This window comes from Enoplosus armatus, chromosome 7 (genome assembly GCF_043641665.1).
Source record: "Enoplosus armatus isolate fEnoArm2 chromosome 7, fEnoArm2.hap1, whole genome shotgun sequence".
NCBI lineage: Eukaryota > Metazoa > Chordata > Actinopteri > Centrarchiformes > Enoplosidae > Enoplosus > Enoplosus armatus.
In genome coordinates, this window is record NC_092186.1 from 16,868,294 (window position 1) to 16,881,341 (window position 13,048).

General features: G+C 39.0%; 1 protein-coding gene across 1 annotated transcript in view; it reads right to left on the reverse strand.

The window, feature by feature from the left end:
• acap2b (ArfGAP with coiled-coil, ankyrin repeat and PH domains 2b) overlaps nt 1-9,134 on the reverse strand; it is a 49,163-nt gene extending 40,029 nt beyond the window's left edge. Inside the window, exon 1 of the mRNA XM_070908390.1 lies at nt 9,071-9,134. Coding sequence (XP_070764491.1) covers nt 9,071-9,123 — 53 coding nt within the window. The 5' untranslated portion in view covers nt 9,124-9,134. The remainder of the gene's footprint in view (nt 1-9,070) is intronic.
• Between the last annotated feature and the right edge of the window lie 3,914 nt (nt 9,135-13,048).

Consider the following 13,048-nt stretch of genomic DNA (forward strand, 5'->3'; position numbering starts at 1 on the left):
CCAGATCAGTCTTCCCAGGAAGATTTGGGTGCAATCCTAAGGAAAACCATAAAGGGATATGGCAAATACACTGATATTAGCCCCACACAAAAGCCACCACAATACCTTCATTAAATCAATCAAAAAAAAGCTCTCTGATTGATGAATGGAAGCACGGACTTGCCAATTCTTCTCTAATTATCAATTTATATTTCTAAATATATACTGTAAGCATTTAAATCTAAGAATACTCTATTCTTCATTCTCTCATCATGCCTGTCCCTTTGTCCTTGATAAAAGCAATTGACCTTGTTTGCTCAGTTGTAGCTGCTCAGGGGCAAACAACCGGACACCTTCAGTGGGCAGCTCTCAGATGTGAATGTGTTTAACTGAGTGAATTGAAGGGAGGATGGCCTGGAAAAGGTCAGACACACTCAGTCATCTTTTCCTGGAAAAAATAATAGTTTAGAAAAATTAACCTAACTCAATCCAGTCAGTCACTCTCTGGCTTTCTATGCAACCACAAGAACATGACTATTTCCTTCTAATCTCGTAACTTGAGCCTGCAGGGTGAACTTGTGAAAGTGCTGACAGAGGATAAGGAAAGGAGGGGCCCTAGCAAAATGAAAATCTGGGCCATTGCCTCACAGCTCTGACCTTGGAGCATGTCCAGCCTGAGTCTGGATAATGAGCAGAAGAAGAAATCATGAGAGAGCGAGAGACACAGACTTTTAATTCTCACACACACACACACACACACACACACACACACACACACACACACACACACACACACACACACACACACACACACACACACACACACACACACACACACACACACCTTGAAAATATGTGGTGATATAGACTCATATAAAACATGGCACTGGTACAAGACAAAATACATTGCAATTACATATATCCTTGTGCAAATCACCCACACACACACTATATATATATATATATATATATACACATCATTGAACAACGAAGCACATATAAAAAGGAAATCACATGGTTTATACAAACAACAGACAAACAACCTTTAAATCTCTTAATCTCAAATTCTGAGACCATGATAACAACGAGTGTAAGTATTTGTAGGTAAGGTGTATTGAGGAGGAGACATCAGTAATGAGTTGATGCATTGGTTTGAAGTGCTGAATCTGAATTGACTCTTGATATCCAAACTAAGGGACAGCCTGAGAAAGTTTGGGGGGTAAAGAAAGCAAAGAGTCTGCTGATGGCTGCTAATTTTCATGCTCTCTGTCAGTCAGGGCAGAGATAGAGCCATCATACATTTTCGCAGTTTGAGAAAACTACTTTCTTATACTAGTGCTAAACAAGGCAATGAATGGGGTGAATAAACATTAGGGTTAGAACATTCAGACACACTTCCACATTCTCAACATTGCATTATGGTTATGTGTCAATAACCTTGCATCTCTCAACAGCACACATAGTGGAAGGTGGAAGGAGTAAATTCTAGCAGAAAAGTAAAAGGAAATAGCAACATATGATTACTAGCTTTTTCACTAAATGGAACGACATAAATTAGGGAAGTAAGACATCCTGGATTAAGTGCAGTTTGGGTGTGAGTGTGAGTGTGAAGCTGGGGCTAAATAAAGAGAGACGTGTGGTAAGAAGCAGACTACAGCCCATGAAAAGAAGAAGAAAAAACGTCTGCCTTCTAGACCACATCAGTGAGAAAGAGGCCAATTCAGCATCACTAAAGGAATGTTTGGGTCCTACTTCGCTTTAAGTTGACCAAGATCACGCAAAGGGACACTAATCCACAGTATACACCAGATAGAGGTCCACAAAACTGTACTTCCAGAAGAGAAGCCACCTGCTTGGATTAAAATTGTCTGGCTAATACATTTTGAGATTTGTTAGTTCTGATATTTGCACCACAATTAGCTGACCGTATTTTAATGAGTACCAATATCTCATAATATGACACTACTACCACACTTCTTTAACTGTCACTCAGCCTTATTGACATTATTATACATGTAAACTAATAACCTATCAAGAGCTGCCAGCTACACTAATTGTCAACATGAAATATTCTACTTTGGAAAATCCATTAAATGTGGATATCTGAGTGAGAATCTAATCAGCTCTACATGGTGTTAAAGGAATAACATTTTATTTAGTTTACATTATGGGCTGACTGAACCAGTTATCAGTGCTGTCATACATAGAAATATGTTTTTGATTATTTTAGTTTAGTTAAATGTCACAAAATCTGTGAAAAATGCTCATCACAATTACCCAGAGTCCAAGGTGACATCTTTAAATTGTTTGTTTTCTTGAACAGTCCAAATCTCAACAAGTCAACTTCCAATTATATATATAAAAAAAAAAAGAAAAAAGAAAAGCAGCAAATTTTCACATTTGAGAAGCTAGAACCAGCAGATTTTTGGTTGATTGTTCTTGATAAATTACTTCAAGTATAATCTATTGCCCAAAAAGATCAGCACACAATACCACCTTAAATTGTGACTGGTAGACTCTGCAGCAACACAGGGTTGCCCGGGAAACCACTCTGTGCATGTGTTATTTTAGCTACTTTGAGTAAACAGCTATATAAAAGTTTTATTTTAGTAGTATTCTTACATTGCCAACAACCAAAATTAACATCATAAATAGACAAAGCCTTAGATCCTTTCTGAGATACTAACCCTCCACCTATTAGTCAGAGCTGTGACTACATACTGTAGTAACATCTTCCAAAAAAACAAAGACGGGTAATTCTTTTGCAGTGATTCAGCGACCATGATCCAAAACAAAGAGTGCCGCCTCTCTGGCTCTGTGTGCACTCTGCATGCAGGAGGTAGGGAGGTAGTTGAACAGGTTTGTCGTCCACGCTGCCGACACAATAGAGTCTTCTGTGGGCCTGTGGCACAGACCTCCTCAGCACTTCAAACACATACGCTGACACTCAGACACCATCTGCTCTTCACATAGTTTCACTTTCCTCCTCAAATGAAGATATTTTCAAAATAATAATACAAATGCAGATGTTCTGCTGTTTAGGGATTGGCTGGTTTGACTGGAAATCTGTTTCCATTGGACAACATCTGAACAGCTACAAACGTCATATACAGCTTAAACGATTGGTCGATTAATTGATTAGTTGATCGGACAGAAAATGAATCTGTTCCAGCTTCTCAACTGTGAGGATCTGCTGCTTTTCTTTCTCTCATGTGACAGTAAACTGAATATCTTTGGGTCATGGACTATTGTTCAGACAAAAAAACATTATGAAGACTTCACCTTGGGCTTTTGAAAATTTCGATGGGCATTTTTCACAACTTTCTGACACAACAAACAAACAATATATTGATTCATCAAGATAATAATTAACCGATAACGAAAATACGTTTTAGTTGCAGCCTTGATGTCATAATAAATGTTCTGCCCCGGTCCCAAATGGAGTCATTTAATGTTAAGTATATTAAGTATCTGCCAGAGACAGTCCAATCCCATATTTATATTTCCCAACATAATCCAGCTGAAAACTTCACAGTTAGCCCAAAGCAGGCTGACTTCAAAATGACTATAACTAATCCCATTTAGACATGTCTGACGGTTGAATAGCTCTGCATTACAACTTTCCTTTGATGTTTTCTAATTATATTTCATATTTGTCATCTCTTCTTCCCTCTGGTGCTTATGCCGTCAATAATGTTTGAATATATAGAAAGAAGATTACACATGATGTTTGCTTTTTTGTTTGTAAATGAAATGAAAGTGGACCAGTGGGGATGAGTAAAGTTTATTCCACTGAATTGAAGTGACAGTGGTGGTAGTGGCGAACAATTCAACACTTTGAATGTGTTACTGTGGATGGACATGCAAAGAATGGGGTGAGCTTCAGTGCTGTGACGTAGATCCTGTAATTGTTAGACAGTGGGGGAGGGGGGGTCCCGCTGCGGTAAAACCCACCATTAGATGCACAAGCTTCAACAACATCAACAAGATGAGGTCATTACTTAAAGATGAACAGTTACACAGGCTCTTGGGAAGTTCTGCCTGTTGTTGTTATGATGAACATTTAGGCCAATTACGTATTTCTTAAACACGGTCAGCCCTGTCTTACACGAGGAAACACAGAGTGAGGAGAAGGTGGAAGTCATAACTACAGCGTTTTCAGTGTCTACAGTAAAGATTGATGAGTGACTGTGAACAACAGGCTAATATATTAATGTGTTCACACATTTACTCTGTAAGAGAGGAAACTTTAAATATTATCAAAAATGTTAAACAGGAGTAACTACCTTGACAGCTATAAACTAGGGGTGCAACTAACCATTATTTTCATTATCGATTCTTAATTAATCGAAAATAATTGATTAATCATCAGAGATGTCAGAAGTTGGTGAAAAACTCTCTTAACAATTTCCAAGGGGATGTCCTCAAATGTCTTCTTTTGTCCAACTAACAGCTTAAAACTCTAAGATATTCAGTTTCCAAACAAAAAGAAAACCCTTATATTTGAGAGGCTGGAATCAGAGAATGTTTGGTGTTTTCACTTTCACAATTACTTACATGATGAATTGATTACCAAAATAGTAGCTGAAGCATTTTCTGCAAATTGTTTCAGCTGTCAGCGCTCTGATCAAATAATGGTACAAATAATAGTTTAAGTATATCATATTGCCGATATTTTATTTACTATGCTACCCCATACCTACTGAAATACAACGGTGTCTAGAATTACGAACACAGCAGGAGTACAGTCAATCCTCACATTTCATTACCAGTTAATTGCCTTTATTAATAACCATTTAAAAGGAAATGGAGCGCAGCTCAATTAAATCAAACTGCAACAAGCCCAGCATGCTAACAAGCCTGCAGCCGGACTCCCATGGGAAACTAACCAGGGTGTTTCACAGTATGAACACTCCTCATCAGGCTCTGGGATCTGTATTAGAGGAGACTGCCAGTTATCTGCGGGCTCTACAGCTGCTGTCAATGACTCAGGGGAAACTGCAACTGGGGCCGTTCGACCAATGACTTCATGTCATGGCACTCAGCCGAGCTCAGAATCAGTAAAATCAATCAGGAGAAAGCAATCTAGTTATCATGATTAAGAAGCAAGCGAAGACAGAGGAAAAGGTTGCTGCTAAATACAGAAATTAGCTCACTTCTAGTCAGTTCATATCTACCAGATATAAAAAATATTTTGACCTCTTGGTGTAATGCTTCCTTCTGCAGCCCATTTAGAATCGGACACTGTAACATTTCAGTTCCACAGATGTTCAAAGTTTTATTCAATTAATTGGAAATGAATCATTATTGTTCTTGAAATACCAATACAAACGTACTGCTTACTTAATATGAAAACTATATTGCAAATGTTAGAGTCCTCTGGGACCTTGCAGGACAGAAAGGCAAATTAAATATGTAAAACATTTACTCCTAATACATGTGGGGAGAAAAGCCACGGTCCTCTGAAGGTAATTTTCAACTCCCATAGTTGAAGAGGAGCCAGGAAAGGCTGAGTCTAATGTCTATTCTCAAGTGGAAAACTAGGCTACTAGGGTTTACTGCCAAAAATACATAATTTTTGGAGTAGTGAATCTCTCCTCCAGGCTGAAAGCATGGTTTATGACCAAAGACAGCTTCCCAACTAAAATGAGGATGAGAGCAACAAAAAAAAAAAAAATATGTAGGGTGTGCCAAATTACCACTTGAAAACAACCCTCTCCACATTTGGGGGCTCCATATTCTCTGGCACAAAGTTGAAAGCAAACACCAAAATGGAAACAGATGTTGAGCAAGCGAGAGCTGCTCCACACTGGTGTATATTCTATGTTTTCATCCATTCTGTCTTTCTCTCCCGCTCTGTCCTCTTCTCTGGCCAAACATAACGAGTGGGGGATGGAAAAATAACAGTAAAACAATGGTGGTCGAAGTGGAAAACTGTGCTGTGAAAGTCTCTGATTAGTCCCAGCCCATCAGGATGAAGCTACAGTGGACTTGCAGTCAGGAAACTTTGAGATGAAGGTCAAAGGTCACTAAAAATATAGATAGAGATGGGGCTATGTGCTTAGCTGGACTCCTGGTTGCAGTGGACCATGGGAAGTGGCTTCCTATCACACTAACACGATCAAACACAAACTGGAGATTGTCCATAATTTGGATATTCAGGTGGTGTAGTTATCCTTTAAACTACAGAGACACATAGTAAAACACTGACAAAAATAACACATACTAGTATTGTGATTGCTTTTGCACAATGGTACATTTTGTGTACAATGAGTTGAAAATACTGTACAGAACTAAAGTGGTTTGTTTAGTAAAAACGGTGAACCATTTTTCACTAAAAAGAGCCTACATTTGGAAGCTGCAGTTAGAGAGGATGAGTAAGAGTCTAGTCTGGGGTGGGAACGTTTGGATAACAATGCAGTGCGAGGGAGAATACATGATGTTGGGTGATAGGTACTGTTGACTTTCTTTTCAAAATGTTCACTTCATCCAACAGGAAACATTTGACGCTAAGGAAACAAAGGAGAGGCAGGAGTACATTTCATTTGCAGAGACAAAGGGTGAGCTACTCCATTTTAAGGCAACAATCATTTGATCTATAAATGTCAGAAAAAAGTGAAAAAAATAATACAATGACATGTTTAAATTGCTCATTTTGTCTGACCAACAGTTCAAACCCCAAAATGTTCAGTTCACTATCACATAAGACAAGAGAAAATGTGAAAATCCTCACGATTGAGGAACTGGTACTGGTTAACGTTTGGGGTTTTTGATTGCAAAATGACATAAGCTATTAATTGATCAAATTAGTTCCCAATTAATTCTCTGCCAATCCACTAAAGATTAATAAACTGTTTCAGCTCTAAATTGTCTACAATCATCACCCAATTAATTCTCTGCCAATCCACTAAAGATTAATAAACTGTTTCAGCTCTAAGTTGTCTACAATCATCTGACCAATACATTTCATATGTGCAGCTGCACATGCACATTTTTTTTTTTTTAAAAGGTCCTGCACACCCCACAGGTGCTTTCATTTCTTCAAGCTAAGATCCACCTGCTCAGGATGAATGGGCAGAGCTATGCTGGAATAATGCAAGGTCACCAAAGGTCCACCCTAACCTTTTAATATTTCTGCAGCCTTCCTTCTTTCTTTCTTCATCACAGAAGTAAATCAGCTGACTTAGACATCCAGTCATACTGAGGTGTAGCAGTTTCCTCAATTCGATACTGGCCATTGTTGACTTACTATTTATTTATTAATACTCTGGGATCAAGCCTTGTACACAAATTACTGACTTTCAATAGGGAAGATGTATCATTTGATGTCTATGGGAAAAGGGTATCAATACTGAGAGTCATTGGTTAAAGGTTTCAGTTTCAGACAAACAATGTATGTTCACCACAGCCTCTGTCTGCGGCCCGGCTGAAGTAGTTTCCTAGCTGTGTTTGATAAAATCTACATCACTGACACACACAGCTTCAAACTGTCTGCAGTGACTCAGCGCTCTCTGTTATCGGAGATCAATCAAGTCTGAGTATGTATGATGATGATGATGATGCAAAGGAAGAAAGAAAGAGTACACAGACTAGATGCAACCAGAACTGGCATTCATACTAACTGCAATGCTATAAAGAAAAACTGGACTAATCAAATAGCTTGGCTGAACATACCCAATTTAGTATAAAGTATAATAATGACTGAGATCAGCATACCCCGGCAGTCTTGGTAATACACAGTACGTCACTAGAGTGTTAGACGAGCCGACTTCAAGTAACACAGCTGACTGGGACATTTTCCTTTATTCTGCTGCTCTGAAATCCTCTGATTAAAAAAAACTGTTCCATTCTTCTGCAAACAACTTTCTAACATCTGTTCCTCGTTTTTGTGAGAGAGGATGTTGCAGCAGCAGCAAAGGGAGCGGGGGCTGAAAGAGGAAGGAGGGAGACGATTTCTCCAATCTCTGGAAAACGAGTGAGGAGGAAGTTGAGAGAAAACATCCCAACATTTAGGCTTGATGAATTGAAAAAAAAAGAAGAAGTTGTGAGTGATGATGTTAGAAAAGACACTGCTGCCAGGAATACATCATATGAACACCCACCACCTGACAAAACTGCTGAAGAGCTCAATTACACTTTGACATGGACCCAACCGTTATTCAGAGGTCTTCTCTTCATGCAAATACTCACTAGTAAGTGAAATAATAAAAATGGCTGATAGTTGAAGGACGTACAACCTAATGTGGTTGGTGGGAGAAAAACTGTGAGCCCTGTACAGCTCAAATGATTAAATCAAGTAGTCGAATGAATCAGCAACTATGGCACTTAAGTCATTCTTTAAGCAAAAATGCATCGGATTCAGCCTCTTAAATGTGACTATTAGCTGCTTTTCTTTGTCTTTTACAATATCAAACTCAATAGTTTCAGGGTGTTAGAATATCTGAATATGTCAACATAAGCTTTGGGAAATTGTGACAGGCAATTTTATAATTTTCTGACATTTTATGTCCCATACAATTAATTGATTAATCAGGATTATAACTGACAGACTAACCTAGGATGGAAATAATTGTTAGTTGCAGTGTTGCTAGTGTCCTGTTCTGGCAGTATCAGCTGACAAAAGTATATAATTCCAGTTACATAAGGAAGAATGGTACAGTGTGATGTCCTTCACACAGTGAAAATTTAAAAAAGCTGGGATGTTATACAGTGTCGTACTGTGTGCTTGAAATTTTAAACAATGGCAAATTAAGGCTACTGGCACAGACAGTGACTTCCAACATTCATTTTTAATCTATATTCCCATCTTTACATAATTTATACACAGAAAAAGACTCTAGAACAGCTTGCTACTGCTCGTATGAGCTTACCACACTGGTCAGTGAGTTTATGTTTGGTTTCCTACCCCATCAGGCAGCCTCCCCGGCTGGCCCCAGCTTTCTTAGAGACAAAAATAGAAAAGTAGCAGGCAGCAAACAGCTAGCTAGTTACTGATGATTAGCTTAGGTTAGCAGACAGCTAGCTGGTTACTTTTCCCTGTGATAAATAAATAACCTCTAACCAGGACAAAAGCCTGGTTGTCATCACTCACCTGAACCGTGGGGAGTCCTTCAAACATTCCTCGAAATCCACAGTTATCTTCATTTTGCCGCAGTGAGTAAAACCGCAGACTTGCGCTCTCTTTGATTAAAGACAGTAACTAATCCAGGCTGAGTCTTTCTAGCTAATTAGCTTGTTTGCTAACGTTACTGTACCTCTGTCCGACCAGCTGGCTCCACTCTGTCACTGCTCTGCTAGCCAGCTAGCCTCAGAGGCCAGCAGCTACGATTAAAAAGTCGCGGCAATGCGACCATAAACGACTGTATGTTGAATGTATGATTGCCAAAAAACGCTACAAAAGTATTTCAGACGCAGCGGTCAGTCCTGAAGACAGAAAGTGTCGTCCGGTAGCTAGGTCATAGCAGCCAGTGGGAGAGGAGCTTTTCTTCAACGCACATACTACAGCCTCACACGAAGATCGTCTAAACTGGGAAAAGATGCATCACTATCCACCGCGCATGTGGCACGCTTCTGCGATCCAGTTTAAGGGAATGGCCTGAACTCTGGTCGGTTTATTGGTTTTTATAAAAAACATTAACAGAGAAAGAGTGGTTGTCACTGTTAATATAACGTCATAATACAAAATGATACAATAATACTGATGAATTTAATTTAAAAATAAGGGGGAAATGTCAGTCAGTAGCACACTGTGTGGGTAAGATTGCACACAGAAAATCACATCGTAGAGAGAACAGAAAGGACCACCCTGCCTGTGAGTCTATTTTATTTCAATTTAAGGAAATAAAGAATGTCTGTAATCCAACGAAAATGAGAGGAGGAGGATTTTAACCAAGATAAACATCTGGCAGAGTTCACATTCTATAATTAAAAACCTACACATTTAATAAGATTAGCCCAAACATTTTAGACTCACTTCATTTAAATTTCCTTTAAGGCCAACAACATAACGTAGAAGCTTTCTTGGCACTGTGGAGAAGGCTTTGACACAGCATTAAATGCTCAGGATGAGTCAGCTGATGATCACTCCTCAGTATAAGTAGAAATGGTGGGTAACAATGTTTATGTTGTTTTAACCATCCATGATTGGGTCTGATGATGAAGGCTCGATGTTCTCAGGAAGTTATGTTACACTGTGACTGATATAAATAGTTTTATGGGAGCTATATTTTCTGTGGTTTATCATCTTTATTTATGTTAAAGTCTATGTGTGTGTTATGTGTTACACCTTCTCTATCTGTTTGAAGGACAAATTTCCCCATAAGGACAATAATGTTGAACTAACCCAGAAGTGGGATGGGATTTTCTGTAGCATGTATATATAAAATCATTATTATTACAGCTTAATTATTAGCTCGCTCAATACTTCCATGCTTTGAAATCACCTGTGAAAAATAATGTTCATTCTGCTGGAACAGATTAACCGGGCGACGAAAACAAAGTAAGAGTGATCCCTCTGCCTTTTCCTACACGATCTTAGTGTCAGTTGACAGGCGCTTCCTCATCCATTGAAATTAGCGTTGACGCCGCCAGGACGTCCTCCTCATTTCTTACTCCACTTTTTCCTCACTCTGTGGGTTTCATCAAACAATCACTCCACACGCACAAAATCTCGTTGTAGTAAAACGTTAACAAGACAAATACATTCATCATTTGACATTTTATCCAAGGGTGAAACAAATATGTCGACCGCTTGCGTTGAAAACGCTGTTTTGCTGTTGAAGGAAACACCAGATGCGTTCATTCTTAGCTGTAAACCCACTCTAGACCAAACATGCAGGATAATCCTTGCACGAACACGGTCTCCTGCTTTATCCTATTAGAATTACTAGAAATCCTACGGGAATGAAAGATGCGATGGGCAACAGCGCCACCTGGTGGCAAGAGAGAATCGCTGTTATTTAAAGTGACAAGTGGAGAAGGACTTTTTACTCAAGTAGCCTATACATATATTTTTGAGGTAGACGACTGTTATATTTAAGTCAGACTAAATTAAGATTTATAATGGAGCATATTTCAGATTTGGAATGGTACTTCTATTAAAGCAACAGATGATGATTAGTTGAATAAAACTGAATGTGTATGGATTTGACTCATTTACGGATTAAAAATATGTTGGTTTATTTGCTGTTTGGCACATGATGACAACAGATGGGAGGTCTAGTTCACTTATAGTAGCTTGTCATTTTCGTCAAGAGAAAAGGAAAGGAAAAAAACATCAAAACTGGAAAAAAGAAAAAGTAGTTTGCCATTTGTTCGGGGAGACAAGCTGTGTGATTCCAGTCTTCTGGAGGCTTTATTCAGGCAGACGGTGTCAGAGAGATACCTGCACGGTTGGTCCTGATCTTCTGCATCATTCAGCTTTAAAAGGTATCTGACTCTTCACATCAAACATAAGCCACAACAGTTGTTGTTCCTAACAACATTTGTTTAATGACAGGAGACAAAAACAAAACCGAATACACACAATCTGATGATTAAGAACATGCAAACTGGAAATACAAAAACACATGGATTTTGACATCTGCGTCATGTTGAGACAGACATACAGTGAAAAGTCATGAAACTGCTTAACAGTCTGTCATCCTTAGAAAACAAACCAAACAGGGCAGAAGTGGCGCAAAAACAAAAAGCGAGACGGTGGACACGTGAGGAAAAAGAAAAACGGCACAAAAGTAAACGGCAACATAGAGCATAGCCAGTTCATTTTACACACATGTACATAAATACATAAGAGGCACATTTGACAGGTAATAACCACCGACAGGGTGATCACGTCAGTCATGTTTTGGACGATGTTGTCCTTTTGTCTTAAGTGAGAAGATAAACCAATCATATCAGCTTCTCTGCTGTTGTCTTTTCTCTACAATAAGCATGTGATAATTAACTGCTCGGATGGGAGCTTGTTGGTGGAAATGGTCGAAAGGAAGTTGCTTTTTAACCTTTAATGCAGAGAGAAAACGCCACCAAGTACTAAACTACAAGATCAAATAAACTGCAAAGGGACGTTTGCAGAAGTCATACCATCGGTCTGTGATCTATTGTGTTTCCATAACACAGAGCTCAACTCTTTCAATCACAGTGAGTAATTAAAGGGTCCACCAAAAATTAAGAGATCGCAACACAAGACATACTTGGGGTTCCTACACGCTTTTCTCTCAGGGCATTCAGTTCTTCCATCGATTCCATCAAGTGAGGTCATACAGTGTGTAGCTGAGGATAACTACCCAGAAACTGACAGTCAACAACAACTTCAAGAGTGCAATTTAGGTTGCACCAGCATCATTGTCTTTTTTCATCAATACTTTTGTCAAATCCTACAATTTCTTAAGACTTTGTAGTAACTTTCTTGACACTTGTAGGAACCCCAGACATTACAAAAACCTTGAAACGCCTCCAATAAGCTTTAGTGGTTAACTCCACCGCCAACATCTGCTTTAACTAAAGTCAGTAGCATCAATAACAACCCTTTCTTTGACATTCCCAAGCTGCGTCGTACAAGACACTTAAGTAGATCAGACAACATTAAATAAAGCGTGATGGAGCCAGGTGAGAAATGAAAACATAAACTTGATGATTGTACCTTCCTCAAAAGAATTTACTCACCAGTTCTGTCTGGTGAGGCTCCCATGCAATGAGAAATTGAATATACAAGTCATTTGAGCGAGAGCACAGTGAGCGCTGGTTTCTTCTTTGTCAGATCTACATCAGTGCCTGGTGCTGAAAGCGGTCTCTGTTTATCAGTAGCAGGTGCTATACCTCAGGTGTGGGACTTCAATACTGTCCCTCCTACTATCTTAGAGAGATAAAGTGTCTTGAGAGCCAATTTCATTACCTTACTGCTATGGCAGTTCTGCGTTCTTCTTCCACAAAAACTGATGTACAGGAGCAGGAATTGCAAATCTTTGTAAATGCTGACTTTTTATTGAAAAAGACGTCTTCATAGACAACTTCTATGCCACATTTATCAGAGGATTTGATTTGGAAAACAGCCTACAGTCTGGTTCTGTGA